This window comes from Vigna unguiculata, chromosome 3 (assembly GCF_037176805.1).
Source record: "Vigna unguiculata cultivar grain cowpea cultivar isolate G323 ecotype 2 chromosome 3, ASM3717680v1, whole genome shotgun sequence".
Taxonomy (NCBI): domain Eukaryota; kingdom Viridiplantae; phylum Streptophyta; class Magnoliopsida; order Fabales; family Fabaceae; genus Vigna; species Vigna unguiculata.
The window spans coordinates 21890247-21909027 of NC_140794.1; the positions used below are offsets into that span (position 1 = coordinate 21890247).

The 18781-nt window shown below is 31.6% G+C and overlaps 1 protein-coding gene and 1 pseudogene across 1 annotated transcript; one reads left to right on the top strand and one right to left on the bottom strand.

Annotated features, from left to right (window-relative positions):
* Positions 1–946: 946 nt before the first annotated feature.
* LOC146887592 (uncharacterized) lies at positions 947–2609 on the top strand (annotated as a pseudogene).
* A 3464-nt stretch (positions 2610–6073) lies between these two features.
* Positions 6074–18551, bottom strand: LOC114175898 (putative acyl-activating enzyme 16, chloroplastic). The gene is made up of 18 exons (XM_028060745.2): positions 18258–18551; positions 17683–17874; positions 17292–17406; positions 16641–16728; positions 16243–16445; positions 13003–13121; positions 12043–12192; positions 11719–11786; positions 11256–11361; positions 10688–10846; positions 9758–9811; positions 9588–9668; positions 9136–9273; positions 8798–8957; positions 7370–7449; positions 7113–7258; positions 6501–6558; positions 6074–6398 (listed from the first exon to the last, which is right to left on the bottom strand). Exons 1-18 carry the CDS (start codon positions 18435–18437, stop codon positions 6306–6308), a joined length of 2190 nt encoding a protein of 729 aa, XP_027916546.2. The 5' UTR covers positions 18438–18551; the 3' UTR covers positions 6074–6305.
* Positions 18552–18781: the final 230 nt, after the last annotated feature.

Consider the following 18781-nt stretch of genomic DNA (forward strand, 5'->3'; position numbering starts at 1 on the left):
AGCTTTGCCTATTCATACTCTTTAGAGTCATTATTTGTTCACTTAAGCTTTGCTTGAGTCTTTTGTCTATCACATTTCTTTGATTTTGCTTTACCTTGGTTTCTTGTGTTGTGGGACAATGTACATTGAGCCAGTGTTGTTTAAAATCGGCCATGGCGTCAATATGGCAAAAATCGGTAGCGATTTTCCGGCCAGTTGCCATAACAAGACGGGGGCGAATCGAAATTTTTGTGGTGGTTCATGGCGGCCGCTTTGCGCGCGGCAGGTGGTGGTGGCACAATGCTGGTGGCGAAAATCTCAGACAACAGTAGGAGAAGAAAGAAAAAGAATAAAGAATGAGAAGAGAGGAGAAGAAGGAGAATTGTGCAGCGTGTTAGTTGAAGGAAGAAGGAGAAGAGAAAACCTCAACCTAATTGGTCTTATACAATTTTAAAATTGGGCCTGGCCCACTGCCCTAACCCTAACATCCAAATTCTCATTATTTTACTATTTCACCCTCATTTTAGCCACTTAACATTGCAGAAATTTCTTCTCTTATTATTTTTCTTTTCTATCCTAATGCAGAAACCTCTTCCCTTATTATTTTACTTTTCTACCCTAATTTTAGTTCCTTTTCTCCTATTATTTTACTTTTCTACCCTAATTTCAGTTACCATTTTTATTCTTTAAAACCTAAGCCTGACCCATTAAACACATATTTAACCTAGCCTATTTGCAAAACTTTCTTCATTCTCCATTATTTCATTCTATTCAAAACCAAAAGTTTCTATAGCTTCCCTATCGGCCGTTGCCACCAACTGCCACCCGCCGTTGACCGCCATCGTCGTCGAAAGCCACCGTCGCCGGCCGCCACTACCAAGTTTGTTATTTTTTTTATTTTTTCTATTTGTCTAATTTCACTATAATTATTTGGTAAAAAAATATATGTATTTTTTCAGCAATAATAATGACCAATGAAAATGATCCTTCAAGAACATCGCATAGGAGTGACCCGGGATGGAAACATTGTCATCTGATGGATGAATCAAATTTAAATAAACTTATTTTGAATTATTGTTGGAATGTTATGAAAGGAGGAGTTACTAGAGCAAAAGAACATCTCATGACAAACAAAGGCAATGTTGCTACTTGCACCAAGACTCCAAAAAATATGAGAGAAGAACTTTGGAAATTATACAAAGAAAAAGCAGACAACTCCTCCGTCAATCCTAGATATACTGCAACCATGATAACCATGAGAGTGAAGATGAGGTTGAAATTTCCACGACTAGTAATGATAAAGGGAGAAATATTGGTGGAAGAAAAGGACCAATGGATATGTTTTTTAGAAATCCAACTGTTGCAATAGAGAAGAGAAAAAAGGAAAAATTAAGGCAAGCTAAAATCAAAGAGGCATGTGACAAAAATTTAAAGGCCTCAATTCATCAATATATTGCTCGATTTTGGTACCAAGCAGGCTTGTCGTTCAACCTTGTGAAGTTGAAAAGTTTTCAAGATATGATTGATGCCATAGATGCTTATGGACTTAATTTACCTGCTCCTAGTTATCATGAAATCAGAGTTCCACTTCTCAACAGGGAAGTTGAGTACACAAAAAAGGTGTTGCAAGATCATAATTGCAATGGAGCAAACATGGTTGTTCTATTATGTCATATGCATAAACTGATCGAAAGCAACGATGCTTAATTAACTTTTTGGTGAGCTCCCCTGCAGGGACAATGTTTGTCAAGTCCATTGATGGTTCAAACTTTGTGAAGACAGGAGAAAAACTATTTGAGATGCTTAATTCCCTTGTGGAGGAGATTGGGGAAGAAAATGTAAAAGTTATAATAGATAATGAGAGCAATTTTGTGTTGGCTGGTAAGTTGTTAGAAGAGAAAAGATCCCATCTTTATTGAACTCCTTGTGCTGCCCATTGTATAGATTTGATGCTTGAAGACATTGGAAAGCTTCCTTTGATAAAGAAGATAATTCAAAGAGGAGTTAGTCTTGTTGGCTTTATCTATAGTCATTCTAGTACCTTGAGTTTGTTGAGACAATTTACAAATAAAAGTGAATTAGTAAGACATGTCATTACAAGGTTTGCTACCTCTTATTTATCATTATAAAGGTTGCATCAAGAGAAGGGAAATTTAAGAAAAATGTTCACCTCTGATGAATGGAGCAATAACAAGCTATCTAAGGAAGTCAAGGGGAGTGAGACTACAAAACTTGTTCTTATGCCTTCATTTTGGAATCAATTAGTATTTACTCTCAAAGTCATGGCTCCTCTTGTTCATGTGCTTCGTTTAGTGGATGGGGAAATAAAAACAGCTATGGGTTATATATATGAAACAATGGAGAAAGCCAAGGAAACAATAATGAAGTCATTCAACAACGATGAAAGTAAATACAATGATGTATTTACAATCATTGATAACAGAGGGACATGTCAACTTCATCACCCCTTGCATGTTGCTAGTCACTTTTTGAACCCAGAGTTCTTTTATTCCAACTTAGACATGGAATATGATTTGGAAGTTACAAATGGATTATATGATTGCATCAGGAGGTTGGTGCCAAGTAAAGATGTGCAGCAAAAACACTTTTTAAATTGTGCTAAGATATAATGGTTACATTCTAAGCTACTTTCTTTGCTTGTGTAGCTCAATGGTGGAAGAATTATGGGATGCAGCTCCCAACTTACAAAAGCTAGCAATCAAGATTTTAAGTTTGACATGTAGTTCATCGGGATGTGAGCGTAATTGGAGTGTTTTTGAGCAAGTGAACACATCATATTTTTTCTTTAAGAAGTACAATTTCCCACTAAAAGACTTTGGGTAATTGGTCCGCAAAGATTTGTATGAATCAATCCAAGTTTTTCCTTTGCTCGGTACTCAGTAGTCCTTAGAAATGAGGTCCTCAGATGCTTCTCATGCACACACTAGTCGCAAAACCTTTTTTCAAACTTTATACTCGGGAGTCCTCACATCATCCTTTTCTTAACCAACTCGGTCAGCCTACCAAAATGCAAATGGCCAAACTGAAAAATGCCACATCATGGCCTCATCCTTCACGTCAAGGTTCAAGCACCACTCTTAGACTATCTTCAAATCCAATTTGTAAATCATGTTCTTCTTCATTTCTACTCGAGCAATCAAACGATCGAATTTTTCCTTCAAGTATAGTAATCAGTCTTTCATTAGAACCGAATAGCCTTTCTCCATCAGCTGACCGATGTTCAATATGTTGCTCTTGATTTCTCCAATTTGGCCATTCTTCGACAAGTACGAAATTGCACCTTGGCTTTTTACCGCTACTTTGTATGCATCTCCAAACAACATGGGTTTGACCTTAACTTTATAGAGATGCTTAAAAAGGTTATCACCCCTACACATGTGACTACTTACTCTTGAGGTGTCTTCTTCTCCTTAATGATTGTCTTTGCTCGAACTGTTTGATCAAGAGATTCCTCCTTCTTTGATGACTTGGGCCCAACCATAGGCCCAATCACTAGGAGCATGCTAATGAAGATACAGGAGAAGATGGACCTACAAGGAGCCAGTGACATTCGTGGACTTTAAATGTTATTTTCTTGGGCTAAAAAAGATGTCAAGATATGATGGGCTTGTTCTAGTCCATTAGAGTAGATTATAATTGGGCCAATTGTTTAGGTCATGCTTCAAAAAATAAATTGTAAAAGCCTAGAAGTAATTTGGACCATTTCTTACCTAACTTTTGCAATTGGGTTAAATCAAGCCCAACTACAAAAGACTAGGCCGAAAGCTTGCTTCTAGCTTAGGCATAATTTACACATTGATCACATGCGTTAAACATGGAATGTGTGAACCTCCACATGGCATGTGATCCACTTTTCATGAATCCAAGATTTAAATCTAGATCTAGACGCATGTGCTTCACATAGCCTCCTTCATTTGCATTCCATTTCATCTTGTATTTGGCTTTCATTTTAGGAGGTACTCTTTACTATATATGATACACTTCACCCCTCTTGTAATTACTCTTGAATGAATGCAAGTTATATTGTTGAGATCACTCCACGACCTTGTCTTTTGAGAGTCACCCTTAGGTAGATATTTCTCTTAGAATTCCTCTAGCCTGCCTCCTCTAAGTTGGTCGAACCTCTTGGAGCTCTTCCATCACCACTCAATTCTACACCATTCTAACTTCCCTTAGACACTTGCTTTCGTGCCAATCATCCATGGAGACTCCTCCTTCCATCAATCTTGTCCAAGGAGTGTCATCAAGTGGTATCCAGAGCCAACCCAAGGTTTGAGCTAAGTTCTTATCCTTCTTCTGTTTTCATGTTGTTTACATTTTTTTTTTACTTGTTTAGTGTGATTCCACCGTTCATATGGCTCTTATGTGTTTGTGTGATGATTCAAAATCATCTTCTCCTTGAATCATTCAGTGTTTTTCACTAGGATTTCCATTTGTTTTCAAGTGCAGTGTTTTACATTTGAGTTGTTTCTTCATTTTCATTTGATGATCCATTGTTTATTTGAGTTAATTTTCATTTGAGCATCATATACTTGTTGTCTTAAGTCATGTGCTTCTATATATGTCAATTTCCATGAGTTTGAACTATATAAATGTGTTGTTATGAATTGATTGTTGGCACAATCCAAAAATGTTGAAGAATCATTGTTTGCTGAAAAAGGCAATATGCTATTGATGCAATTGCAAGCCATTTTCAAGGTAGAACAATTGCATGTGGAAATGGACTTACTCAAAGGAAAAGGGGGGTGGAAACTTACCTTAAGCTAGATTAAGATCGTGTGGAGTGGGAAAGTTCTCCCCTTCAAGTGCAACAACCCTACCAAAGGAGGTGAGAAAGGTGTGAGGAGGGTGTGAAGAAATGTGGATGAGGGTTTTGGAGATAGAACAAAACGTGGGAGTGAAGTGTAGGTGTTGTTTTTTGTGCTCAAAACAAAGGGAGGTGTGTGTAAGAGGAGGGGGTTCTGTTTTAGCTTTAAAAAAAAGGGTTTTGCAATTGGAATTCGTCACTCTCCCAAAATTTGATATAATTTAATCGTCGTACTTAAAAAATGAATAGATACAGTCTTCATAATCCACATGCGTTAAATTTCTTTGACATGCAAAACAAAGTTTCAAATAGACATTTGAATTGTTTACATTATTTGACATATTCTGACAAATGCTAGTCTAAAACGTCAATTAACTCTTAAAAGAAATTTACATCGTCGGACGAGTTGTGACTACTAACATATTTGATCCTATTATATATTTAATACATACGGAAAATGAAATTTAGAAGTTCACTATGATTTAGAAAATCTCTTAAAAGTTCTTAACGTTTTTTTGTTAGAAGTTCCAAAAAGATATTATCATACGAACTATTTTTCTTAACCGTGTTCAATGTAAAAAATTAAGTAGATGGTAGAGAATTATGGTTTTTAATTAAATTTGGATGTTTTTAATTAAACTAGAACTCAAATTAAGTTTTAAGTTTCTCATAAATTTGGATGCTTTTAATTAAATGTCTTTGTTGTATTAACTATTCAAAAATTTTATATCTGAATTGAGTCTCCAATTCATCGATTATTTTTTCTGTTAATAGAATGATGTTCTTATTATTCTATCCCCATCAACATGATTCCTTATCTTCAGGCATTAAGAAATTTAAGATTTTGTAGTTAATATAAAATAATATTAGGATATTACAAGAAATGTAAAATGACAACCTTTCATGTTATATTAATCATAATATTATTTTACATTAATAACAAAATTTCACATTTATTAACACAGACAAATAAGTAAAATAATAAGATGAAATAACAACCACAGTCACCTAAATACTAAAAATTTTAAATTGTAGAGACTCAATTTTAAAATATATAAATTGAGTATTTAATAGAAAACAAAATTAATTAAGAATTAATTAAAAATATTCAAATTTACTAGAGATTTAAAACTTAACTAAGCCAAGTTTAAATTAGTGTAACTGAGAAATACTGATTCTTTATTCAAAAGAAGAATGCATTTTATCATATTCAATATCTAAGGCAAACATTTTGGGTAATTTAACTTCAATTTAATAGACAATATCTTAGTTCGAGCCAAAAACTTTGTGTTTTTATTTTTTATTTTTGTGAGCAAGCGAAAAACTTCTTAACACATCAACTTCAATGTATTGTTAACAATTGTATGTTCCATTTTGCAAGGTACCAAAAACCATATATAAAGATTGTCACCCAAGGATTAGGACTTTGAATCTTGTCTTACAACTAAGTTAGAGCTCTCTTGTCTCTGTATATATGATGTCATTGACACTCAGTAGGTCACTTGTATAGGTTGTCTATTTGATCCTTGTATTCAGTCACAACTCTATCTCTTCTAATTTTCATGGTGGGTGTCATTAAACCATTATCAATCTGCCATTGCAGAAAAGGATTAACCAAATGTATCAGTTTTGTTATCTGAATAACAAACAACATACAAGATACCATAACTTTGAATTCGGTTCAAAATCTAACCGTGAAGGGTTCATGTACAAGAAGGATTGGTCCAATTTGAAATGGAGATTCAGACATCCTGCATCATGAACAGGACACCAAGAATGCGAATAATGCAAATAAACAAGATTAGAGTATAGAAAATATAATGAATCAATGAACACCAATTCGGAACAGAACTCTCTTTTTATCTCTATTCTAGCTCGGTCATCAAGAAAATTAGCATGTGATATCCCACTTAATGAACTAGCTATAGGAATGAACTCTATTTTTTTTTTCTATATGCATCAAAGATATTATTCCCAACCGATAGTATAAAAACCAATTTCTTTCAAAGCAAAGAGTTCACTTTCCTTAAATATTCTCAAAACGTTTTTTTTTAAGATATAATTAACATTGTCTTTCCATAACATAATAAGCAGACACGACTCGAGAGTTTACAGGTCTAAAGCAAAATGAAACTTTTTTTAGGTTGTCTTTCGTGGAGTTCTTAAGCAATCAGTACTAAAAAGAATTGTTTTTAGGATTTTTTATTTTTTAGATCTAAAGCAATAACTATACCTGTTTGGATCTTGAGCCAGCTTGATAATAAGCTTAAACTTTATAATTGACATAAGTGGAACCAAGTCTTACCAGGTTTGTAATTCTTTATATATTAGGCTCCTCACTTTTTCCTCACTGACATCTGAATTCTCGGAATTTATAATTGACAACTTCCTTGCTACCTTCAAGACCTCTTCCTTGTTAGGAACTATTACAGCTCCTAGACGTCGCTTATCCTTACAGTTATTAACAAGAAGTTAAATCACTACATTTTACACTGTCTGAATGAAATACATTTTATACGTAGTGCTTGATCTATAAGAAATTGAAAGAAACTAAGAGTTTACCTGACCAACAACAACAATTTGTTGAATTAAGTTACTCCTCATTACAGCTTCTTCAAGTTCCCCCGGTTCAACATTTTCACCTTCTCTTATTAGAACAAGTGGTTAATACTTCAAAAGGAAAAAAAATAAAAGCCTGGTAATCATAAGGGATTCGTGCATAGGAAGAAGTTGAAATTGAGGCTTAAAAAATATTTTTTTTAAGATTAGCATTTACTCTCCTTTCTTATGTAAACTAATGGGCTCTCTCCCAGCATTAAGGTTTGGTAAGTGGATAAATTAGCAGCAGAGTTTAGGCTTCATATTGGTTAGATAAGATCAATCTATAAAATAAATTATTTTATTTTTAGACTTATGCTACCTTGAATGCTTAAAATTTTCTTTTACCTATCTGATCATCTACTTTGTATAGGAAACTCAGGGAACATGAAGATGAAAAAAAAAAACGAAGGGAGCTGCCTTCAAAGTTGAAACCATAAAGAAAGATCAAATTTTAGATTGAGAGAATCTGGACTTGATGATTAAGAAGTTTCAATATTCTTGAAGAACAAGAACAAAAGTAAAGTTAGGCAACAGAAGAAGTTGAACAAGAGACCAAACCTACTTTTTATCTTTTAACAGTATAACAACCTAAGCATCATGATTCACTTGTAAACTTACCTACTTGACTTCCATGATTACACAATTGATGCAACCCAACAATTAATTCGATAATAACTTAGTTATTTAGTCAGGTACCTTCCACTGCACTCTTCTCTATTCTCCATGTAAACTTACCCTTTTCTATCCTCCGGATAAACTTATCTCATTTTGTGAGGTTAATAAAATACAAATGCTTTACAAAATTCCCTTGTTAGGCTCTAGATTTTCTACGAACAAATAACTAAGATTCTAATTGAACAATTTCAAAAACACACAGGTGAAGACCTTTGCAGTTTTGGGGAGGGCTAAATGATTTAAGATAAAAGTAATTTTACGAGTATAAAATATAAAGAACTTTTCTTCAAGTTTCTTTGATTGTCCTTTGTGTCACATCTCTAATGGATGTAAATAATATAAAATCGTTCGTACACAGACATAGTAGACGTACATATTCTAAGATTCTGATAAGGGTTAAATATAATTTTACTTCTTAAATTTTGACACGAAATTAGACTTTATCATTGTTCAAAATTTTGATTCCAAACTTAAGAAATGAATAGATATAATTATGTTAACTTAACGACGCTAATTTTTCTTTATATATATATATATATATATATATATATATATATATATATATATTCTTAGAATTCAATGAATAGATATTTATGTACTTTTAAAGTTTGAAAACGAAACTTTAGGACGAATTCTAATTTCGTGTCTAAATTTGGGGATTACAAACATATTTAATCAAAAATAAATATAAATAGATTACAAACTTCTACTTACCCGTTGAAAGTACAATAGTGTCTTTAGCACGGCCTTCCACAACAATCATACCACTCGATTGACGACTCCGCCCAGTTGAATGATGAGGAACAATCCATCCTATATCACCAGTATTCAACCATCCATTCCCGTCTAAGGCCTGAACCGTAGCTAAAGGATTCTAATACAAACACAGATAATAACTATCACAATTTCATCCAAAAACATCACTATGAATTTAACTGCATAGGTATCTCCCAATATATTTGCTGTAAGAAACAAAAGTAATATGAATGCATTTTCTCTCTGCCCTCCCACCCCAACACAGTATATGTTCGCACTCTAACATAACAAATTACCTTGAAGTATCCTTTCATCACTTGTGGACCCCTGACTTTTAAAATTCCCTTTGAACCAGCTGGAAGAACTTCATCAGTTTCAGAATCTACAACTTTGAATTCCGTTTCACGAATTGGATGCCCAATAGATCCAAGAACCTTCACAACATTGTATCTGTAACATTCTCAGATAAATGCACCACAGGATGGACACTGTTCTCTTAAGCAAAGAATTTCATTAAAAATGTAAAACACCAAACTTAAACTACAGAATTTTAAAAAAATACTAACTGATAAATATGAGCAATTTGCATTCGAAGTGTGCTTTCTCGTATGAATGTACAGGTATTAAATTTAATTATTTTAAGTCACTTTAATATTGAGAGAATTTGTCCCATTAAGAAGTTAGTGAGTCACACATCAATTTCACCAAATAATTCTTCAATTTTCAATGCATTAAGTAAGTTGCTTACATTACATCCAGGTCGTCGTGCTGCAACAACTGGTGAAGTTTCTGTTAAACCATATCCATTTTGTACTTTCACACCAATTGCCTGCATGATATAAAAGAAGCATCAATGTGAAGTGGCCAAGTAGATTCAAAAAAATTTATTACAAGTTTCACATGATTGAAATATCAGACCTCAAAAAACTTATCTACTTCCCACCGCAAACTACCACCTCCACTTATTCCAGCCTGTACAGAACCAAGAAGTTTCTCCCGTCAAACCACAATTTCCAGAATCATGAACAAGATACAATATGGTGCATTTAAATGAAAAATATCTCTCTCTCCAAACTCGGGAATCTTAAGAAAGTTGAAAGAGAGAATGTCAAAATACCACCATAAAAGAGGAAGCAAAATATTGGAAGTCTCACATTGACTAGTGATAAGACCAATTTACAGTATATAAGTGGATGCAAACCTCACCTTATAAGTTAATTTTGTAAGAATGAGTTAGATTTAAAGTTCATTTCTTAAGATGATATCACTTAAATGCTAATTCAGCCCCGAGGAACTTTCCCACATTATATCATTGGTGACTGATGAGGCATCAGAAAGAGAAAAGGGGAGATCACTAGAAATTATTTTACATACAATTATTTTTTAAATTAATATTTTTTATTTTTATTTTTATTTTTTTGAAATATTATTTCATTTGTACACAATTTTTTAAAAAAAGTAATTTATATTTTTTTTTAATATATACATATTTGACAACGATGAAGAAGGTTAATCTTAGTTAGTGTTCATGATTTTATAAACAAAGAATAACAATTTCTAGAACCATCTTCTATATCATATAATAAAAACCGAGTACAATTTTTTTTTAAATAATAACATTAAAAAGACTAATAGTCTAATAGTTGAAATTATGCATAAACATTAACTTTCTTTCATCTTTGAGTCGGTGTAAGATGCTACAAACACGAGACCAAAAATTTTATATAGAGGACCAAGATCATAAAAACAATTAGAGAAAAAAATAATAAAATGATTATTTTAGACGTACCACTAACACCTTTAAGTGAAATGAGTATGATAAGATAATGGTGTAGAAGAGAACAAAACCTTTGATATTCCAATAGCTGCATGGATTTTATTGTAGACAAGTTTCTTAGCCAAAATATGAACCGGAAGTAGTAATGTGGCTATAATTCTCGCCCACAGCCAGTCCAACGTTGAATTCACGTAGGAGACTTGCTTCTTGTTCATTGTTAGACATTTACCCTAAAAACATAATTTGAAAATTAGTAAAAGAAATATCTTTGCTGAGAAACAGTATTGCTATAATAGAAAGTTTGTTGCTGCTCCTCCTCATTCAACCAATTTGCTTCACAAGTCTTGAGTGACTAAGGAACAATAAACCAGTTAACACATCAATTAACTAAAATACCTGCAATCTTAAAGACACTCAGTTGACAACATATGCAAATCATCATGCTGTTTATCCTTTTCACTTTTGTTTCGGATAAAATAAGAACTTGTTAAGATAGAATATGCTCCAAAAGCAAGAAAAGACAGAGTGAAAAGAAAACAGATATTTTACTCAAAGAGTAAGGCAAGTAAGAATCACAGTAGCCTGATGAAAAGAAGTGACACTTTGGAGATCAGATAAAACGATGAGAGATACACAAACCTCATAAATGCGCTTACATTCCATGTATGCTAAGCTGACCCTTATGAATGTTAGTGCCACAAACTTTCTAACAGCAGAACTCGTAGATATCTGCTTCATGATCCCACTGCAGAGGAAACAATCAACAAAACCAATGAAAGTTATCACGTTCCTAATCGTGTACACTTGTTTGTTCCTATTAGTTTTATGCCACTTATTGTTAGTTTATTAAGTTCAAGTGGTTGCTTTCAAGCAACATATTTTTTTACAGCACTATAACAAAACCTGGACTCTTATAACATGCTACAGATTGCAGGAATTTTCCTGTCAAATCTTCAAACACTTGCCAGGCACTCACTCACCTCAAAATATTAGTCACAAACCAAATTCAAGCATCACATATAGGAATGGCTTACAATTTAAACAAAAGCATAGAACATGATATATCATCAATTCAATGAGTATTCATTTGGAGAAGATTTACCTGTACAATGTTTCAAAAACTAAAGGAACAGAAATCAAGTACTGTGGTTGATAGAGTTTCAAATCATCCTAGAAAATTAGAAAGGAGAGTATGTTAATAAATGTGCATATAGATAATTAAGGAAATAACCAATTTAGCGTATATAGTGACGCATTTCCTTATATCATACTAATAATAATAACTGTTGAACTGAAACAATAATCCAGCATTCGAAGAAAAATCTGCTATTGTTTTCTCTTTCCATTTTAACCCTAATTTTGATGTTACATTATAACTGTAAGCGATGATTCCGCAATGTTTATGATCAAATTAGTAAAACAATACCTTTAGATTCCGCACGGTTGTGTATACTTGCTGAATTCCGCATGTGAAAATGAAATACTCACAAGCTCTTTCGTATGCATGCCAAGGTGGCAGCATGCTTAGAAATCTATCCCCAACTTTTGCAGGTACTATGTCCCATAAGTTTTTTATCTAGAAATTCATCAATAAATCACGCATCATCAAGTGTATCATAATGGATAAATTATGTTCTGAATCTGTAAAATGGACAAACTAATAAAATTATTTAAAAATATAAATATAAGAAGATTGCTCTGTACAAATCATCCTCTATTTGGCCTGGTATTAATGATCGGTATGATACTATCTTGGATAATACCAATTGGGTTGTTGGTAATAGTGATCAAATTAATTTCTAGAATGAAAAATGGTGTTCTAGTAGCTGTATTTCTCTTATGGCCGGTGTTCTTGATGTAGAGAGATTCAAGCTTTTGTCTAAAGTATCACACGCTTGGAGTGGAAATAGACAGATATATCCATAGATAATTATTAATGAGAAGTGGTGTAATTACCGACAAGACATTTTCTTCGATAATTATTGAAGAAAATATTCCATCCTTAAATTCTATACATATTGGTTCGAATTACAGATGATATATATGTTGATAATTAATGACGAATTTTTGGATTTACCAAAGAATACGTCGATAAATCGGATTTTTCTTATAGTGTAATACGAATATGAAGATGAAATTTCATGTGTTAAGTTCAAAACTTCACTCATTCAAACTCTTGGCCACTGTCATGCTTCCATTAACCACGTTAACAATAAGATGCACAAAAGTATGTTTAGGTTTTATAGGCACTAAATTATTAAGAAAAAAATTCTTGAATATGATTTTATTAATTTTCCATTTTACATAACCAAGACATAATTTACCCCCATTGAAACCAAATATAATGATTTGGAAAAGCTCTAACGTAGCATGTATGTGATGAAACCTGATGCAGAAGATTCTGATGGGTGAGCATTACACCTTTCGGATTTCCGGTTGTTCCACTTGTGTATATGAGGGTAGCAATACTATCTGAGTGTATTGGTTCATACACATAGCGCTGTTCTGCAATTAATATAAAAAGTACCAAAATAACACATAACTCCATTAAACATCATCTTTTTAATTACATGAATAGTATAGTTTTAAAACATTACAATAGATCTATTTTATTCAATTTTTATGTTGCTATCATTTATATATCTCATGTTATGTATTTTTTTTTTTTCTCTTTATAAATATACTAACTTTTAACTTTAAAAATTATTTTAACTTGCACGTTCATAACATAAATAATTATCTTTTTTTTAAAAGTAAGGATATTGTTCAAATCTTTATATTGGATTCTAATAACTTCCTCCATTTTGATAAATAATGTTATTATTAAAAAAAGTCATATGAAGAGGAGTTCAGAAGTAAAATGTTGACGGAGAAAAGTCGATATGAGACCTTCCACGGATACAAATTGAATTTGTTCAGACAAATGTATATTAATTTTTTGGTGAAATATTTTTAGAAATATATTTCTCCATTAGACACACAAAAGACTATTAAATTTTGAGTGCTTATGACTTATAATACTTAGACTTTTTAATATATTGTTTTTTAATTCAAATATCCTATCTTTAATTTGGAGACTTTGTTAGATATTTTCAGGTTTTAAATTTTCTTACAAAATTATAAATTTTAAATATAAAAATAGCGAGATAAAAAAATACTGGCTATAATGTAATTAACATCAATAACCTTGCCTCTACATTATGATGTTTAATGTTACATCACACATAAAAAGGAATAAAATATCAAATCAAAGAGATTAAAGAAATACATGAAATTAATAGATAATCCATTCTTATAATGATTTTGAAACTACTATTGTAAATATATATATATATATATATATATATTTGTCAATTCTATTTTTTATTAATATATTTTATTTTTTAAGTTTTGTAAATATTTTTTTATCTCTAATAAAAATATTATGTGATAAATATATTTTTATAGATATATTTCTACAAAATCTAATAACATTTTATATTTTAATAATTATAACAAGAATTAATCTTTTAATTTTTTATCACGAGAAAAAAAATACATATGCGTGTATATATTTTTCTTAGTAATAATAATAAAAATATTTTATAACGACTATTTATCAAATTAAAGAATTGATTATATAACATATTTTGAAGAAAGAAGTTTTTTTATATCTTAAAATATTATGTCATTTATTATTATTATTTTAATATTTTTATTCAATTTACTTTACATAAATGTTTCTTTGTTTTATTTACTTTTAAGATAATTTTTAGAAATGATTTTCTTTTTAATTTACATTTTTTGTAATTATGATATTAGTATGATGTTTTTTTTACCGGCTAAATGAAATGACTAATATTTGTGAGCATTTTTATTCTGGTATGATCTATTCCATACTCGAAGTCACACAACCAAGATTCAAACCTTAGATCATTAGGCTAAAAAACATTACGAACTATTTGTTATCTCTACATATTAACTAAGTTAAAAATATTGTGAAAAATAATAAAATTAATAAATAAAAAATCGTATACATATATGAATAACATTTTCATTTGTCTAATTAAACTTTAAACGAAATAGAAAGCTAAAGATTTGAATATGCTTCTAATCTCTAAAGTTTTGTTAAATTTGACTTTTATCTCTCAATTTAAGATTGATGTTTTAGTCTTTATAACATGAAAAATGATAAGAAAATGACTAAATTTTAACAACTTTTTTTATCATATGAACTAACATCCTTTAAATGATTTTAAAATATAGAAAAAAAAATCATTTAAAAAATGTCAAGTCAGATTTAAAAAAAAATTGTCAAAAATTTAGTTGGTATCCTGTATTTTTCTATAAACTATTGAAAGATTTTGTTTTCAAGTTCCCCTGCCAAACGTTTTCTTCATCTTGTTTAAGAAAACATGTTTTAATAAGGTTGTCGTGTAAATGATTGTAATTATTATTTTTTTATCATTACACTTTTTAACAGTATTTTAGACATTAAGATTATCTAAGGATAAGCTTGCTAATTTTGATATTGATAGAAGATTAGATTTTGAGTGGTTCATTTTTTTTAATAATATTAGTTTAAAGTTTTTTTATAATGGATATCAACTCCTATTTTGTTTTACTAAGGGAGTTTGTAGTGTATTTTTACTATCAGTTTGATTTGGTCTATCTTTCTGTTTTTGTTTTTTCATTTTAATGAATCATTCATGTGATTGTTAAACCTGACTATTTATGTGAGATGGCATAGTTTATCATGATAACTAACCTGATTTTTCGAAAACAGTAGATACAATATATAAGTTTATTTTTTCTACCACAATCTTTCTTGGACACACTAAACCAGAGATTTTACACAAAAAAGATAAATCAAGCACGGAATCTTCACTCCTTCATGCAACCGATAATACAATTCTTAACTTTTATTTTATTTATTATTTTTTGAGTTAAATATGTTTTTAATTCTTAAATTTTGACATTAAATTAGAACTCTATCATGTCTCAAACTTTGATACAGTTTGATCCCAAACTTAAAAAATGAATAGATGTAGTCTTCCTAACTCAACTGAGTTAAATTTTATTAAATGTATAATGACGTTTCAAATTGGAGTTTGAGTTGTTTACACCATTTGAGATGTTTCAAACTTTGATACAGTTTAATCCTGAACTTAAAAAATGAATATATGTAGTCCTCTTAATCTGAGTTAAATTTTACTAAATGTAAGATATCATTTCATATTGACGTTTGAGTTGTTTGTACTAATTGACATGTCTCAAACTTTGATACAGTTTGATCCGAACTAAATAAATGAATAGGCGTAATCCTCCTAACCCAACTGAGTTAAAGTTTATTAAATGTAAAATTGCATTTCAGACTGGCGTTTGAGCTGTTTTACACAGTTTGACATGTTTCAACTTAAATGTCAACTTGAAACGCGATTTATTACATAAAAATGGGATTAAAATGCTATATCCAATCATTTTTAAAATTTGAAGACCAAAATATTTTAAAGTTTAGAACATGAACAAATTTCAATCACATTCAAATTTAGGGACTACGTATATATAACTCTTATATTTATATATTTGAGTCAAACTCATTCGTCTTAGGATGAGTAGCATTATGAGAGAAAATGAGTTAACATACCAGCCTTAGATAATGCCCTGCGATTATCTCGTCCCAAATCTATGACTTCCTGGAAAGTAAAAACTGGCATGTGCTTGTTTTCTTGACCAACCAGCTCCGATTTCTCTCCCCAAAGCAAAATAATAAACCTCATGGAAGTGTTTGAATAGAACGTGTTTGCAACCCGATTGAACATTTCTGGGTTATCCACCACTAGTGCAACGCTGAATAACAATACCAAAAGTCTCAACAATTCAGATTGAAAAATGATCACTTAAAAAAACGTGGAAACCAGTAGTTATATTGTTTAAAACAATTCATTAAGACCTGTTGTTACTAGAACACAATCAATCACAAAATGTGAATGTGCAAAGATCAGCCTGAAGTAACATAATCAGATTATCGAAGATGAGACTAACCTTTCAGAGTGGTTGTATATTTGCAAAAGTTCTGCAACTGATGACCTTGAGCCTCTTACCACGTTTATTGCTCCACTTGCCATCATACCTATATTAAAAATATAACTTTGATATGATAAAAAGCACAATATCGCACACATAGTAGTAATGTGAAATCCCATTCAAGATCAAAATGCCGAAACAGTTTACACCAGAATATCACTTCTAGTATTAGAACACTCAAACTTAAAACTAATTTAGAACTTCTACAACAACTCATGAACATATAAACACTGTAAATCTGTCACCAAAATCAGCACCTCAGATTCGTGCAACGTGATTTTTCTTTTCACTAAATGGACGTAACATCAGAAAAACAAACAAGTTTAAAGCATGGAGATAACTTTCAAAAAACATAACATTATAGTAAAAGTTCCTTTTCACATTGATTCATAAACACTACACATATAGTTCTCAAAATTTACAATTGAGCTGTTTTAGATAAAGGGTGTGAAGGATCCTTTGACTGTTGTGATTTTGAAATGGTACAATCATATTTTATGATTGTTAGTAGTTTTTTTTTTATCGTAAGTTAGTAAACATAAGATTTATGCAAATGGTACCTTCTAGACTGAATACACTGAAAGTGGAGGAAGTGAAATTTCAACACACCTTGATCTGCTATAAGCCAATGACATGAATTGTCCGCAAAAAGGGCAATCTTCTCATCAGGTTTTACCCCAATAACTCTCAAGCCTTCTGCAAAATACAAAATTGCCTGCTCCAACTGAAATTTTGATGTAGAACATAAGATATCAGAATATGATTAAGCTCTCTAGCACCAAATTTGGCATGTTCTACACCTGCTAAATCTCTAAATAAAAAAACTTGACGCACTATTGGATATAACTCTAACTCTTCCTTCACATGAACATTTCAACAAACAAAACTTCTGCATTCAGCATACTTATTCCTTAGAACCTTTTTATTTATTTATTATGAGCATGCATGGTAATTTAAAACAATTTGGCAAGAGGCACAGAACAACAGGGAACAAATGTACCTGTGTGTACGTTAGAGTTGTAGGAGGATGATGACATGTGTCTACTAAGGCTACATTGTCACCATACTTCTCCGCAGAAGATCGCCAAATATCAGGAACTACTTTCCACTCATCTGAGGCCACACCACCATTATCAACAAATGTTGAACCTTCTAGAAAAGGGGCGCACCTTCTTATCTCAATTGTCTCCCTCTACATGCACAAAAATATCATAAAAATGTAAAATAGTATGTTTTTTGCACTCTCTAAACAAACTTGCTAGATTGATTGTCCTAGTTGTTGGACACACCCTATAAATATCTTAGCTAATGCTTTATGGATTGAATCAATTTCATACCTCTCAACAAATTTCCATGATATTCAAAGGGGGAAAACTTGGATTTAACTGGTCTAAGATGAATGAAGATAAAGTAAGTAATATCAGTGCTCTAAACTAATGACATTCTAAGATATTCATAATCATAACTCTCTTTTCTGCATGTATGTATGATAATGTAAGTTGAATTTCTTATGCTCAGTTTAAAAAAGTGGAATCGAAGTGAACAAGTTGGAACAAAAGGGTAGCCAAGAATTACCTCAGATCGGCAAAATACTCGAAAATGAGAGAGGGGTGAAGAGGGGGCAAGGCCAGCACCATAGTTTGTGGGAGAAAATTTGATCCTCGTGAAATTGGTGCGTGAGTGGAAGAGGGGAAGTGCATAATGAGGATTAGAGAAAGTCCATGTGTGGGTGTAGGTGATAGGAACTATGGCCATTTGGTGATTTTCTGGAGAAGGAAAACACAGAGAACCATAAAAATGCAGAAGAGTGGCCTAATACATTGTAGATGATTCGAAAATAGTTATTGTGGCTCCTTTGTAGAAGTCGAAGGGAAACTAAATGGTCAAAGTGGCAGTTACTAAGAGCCGCGTTGTTCGGTGGTAGGTGGGTGGGTGGTATCGACCATGAATTGGACAACCCATTCGTGTCACATCACACAACACGACAACTTAAAACATAGTTATGATGTTTGATTTGTTTTGATTAGACCATGCAATCAAATGTTTTAATTTTATTGTATATTAAACCAAAGACGATAATAGATTTGTCTATTAAATTT

Excerpts from the sequence above, each read along its gene's own strand:
- LOC114175898 (XM_028060745.2), bottom strand. The coding sequence starts at position 18,437 with ATGGCCATAGTTCCTATCACCTACACCCACACATGGACTTTCTCTAAT. Across the intron at positions 13,122-16,242 it reads CAGGGCATTATCTAAGGCTG|AACAGCGCTATGTGTATGAA; the intron begins GTATGTTAACTC and ends TATTAATTGCAG. Across the intron at positions 10,847-11,255 it reads AATGTAAGCGCATTTATGAG|GGTAAATGTCTAACAATGAA; the intron begins GTTTGTGTATCT and ends TTATGTTTTTAG.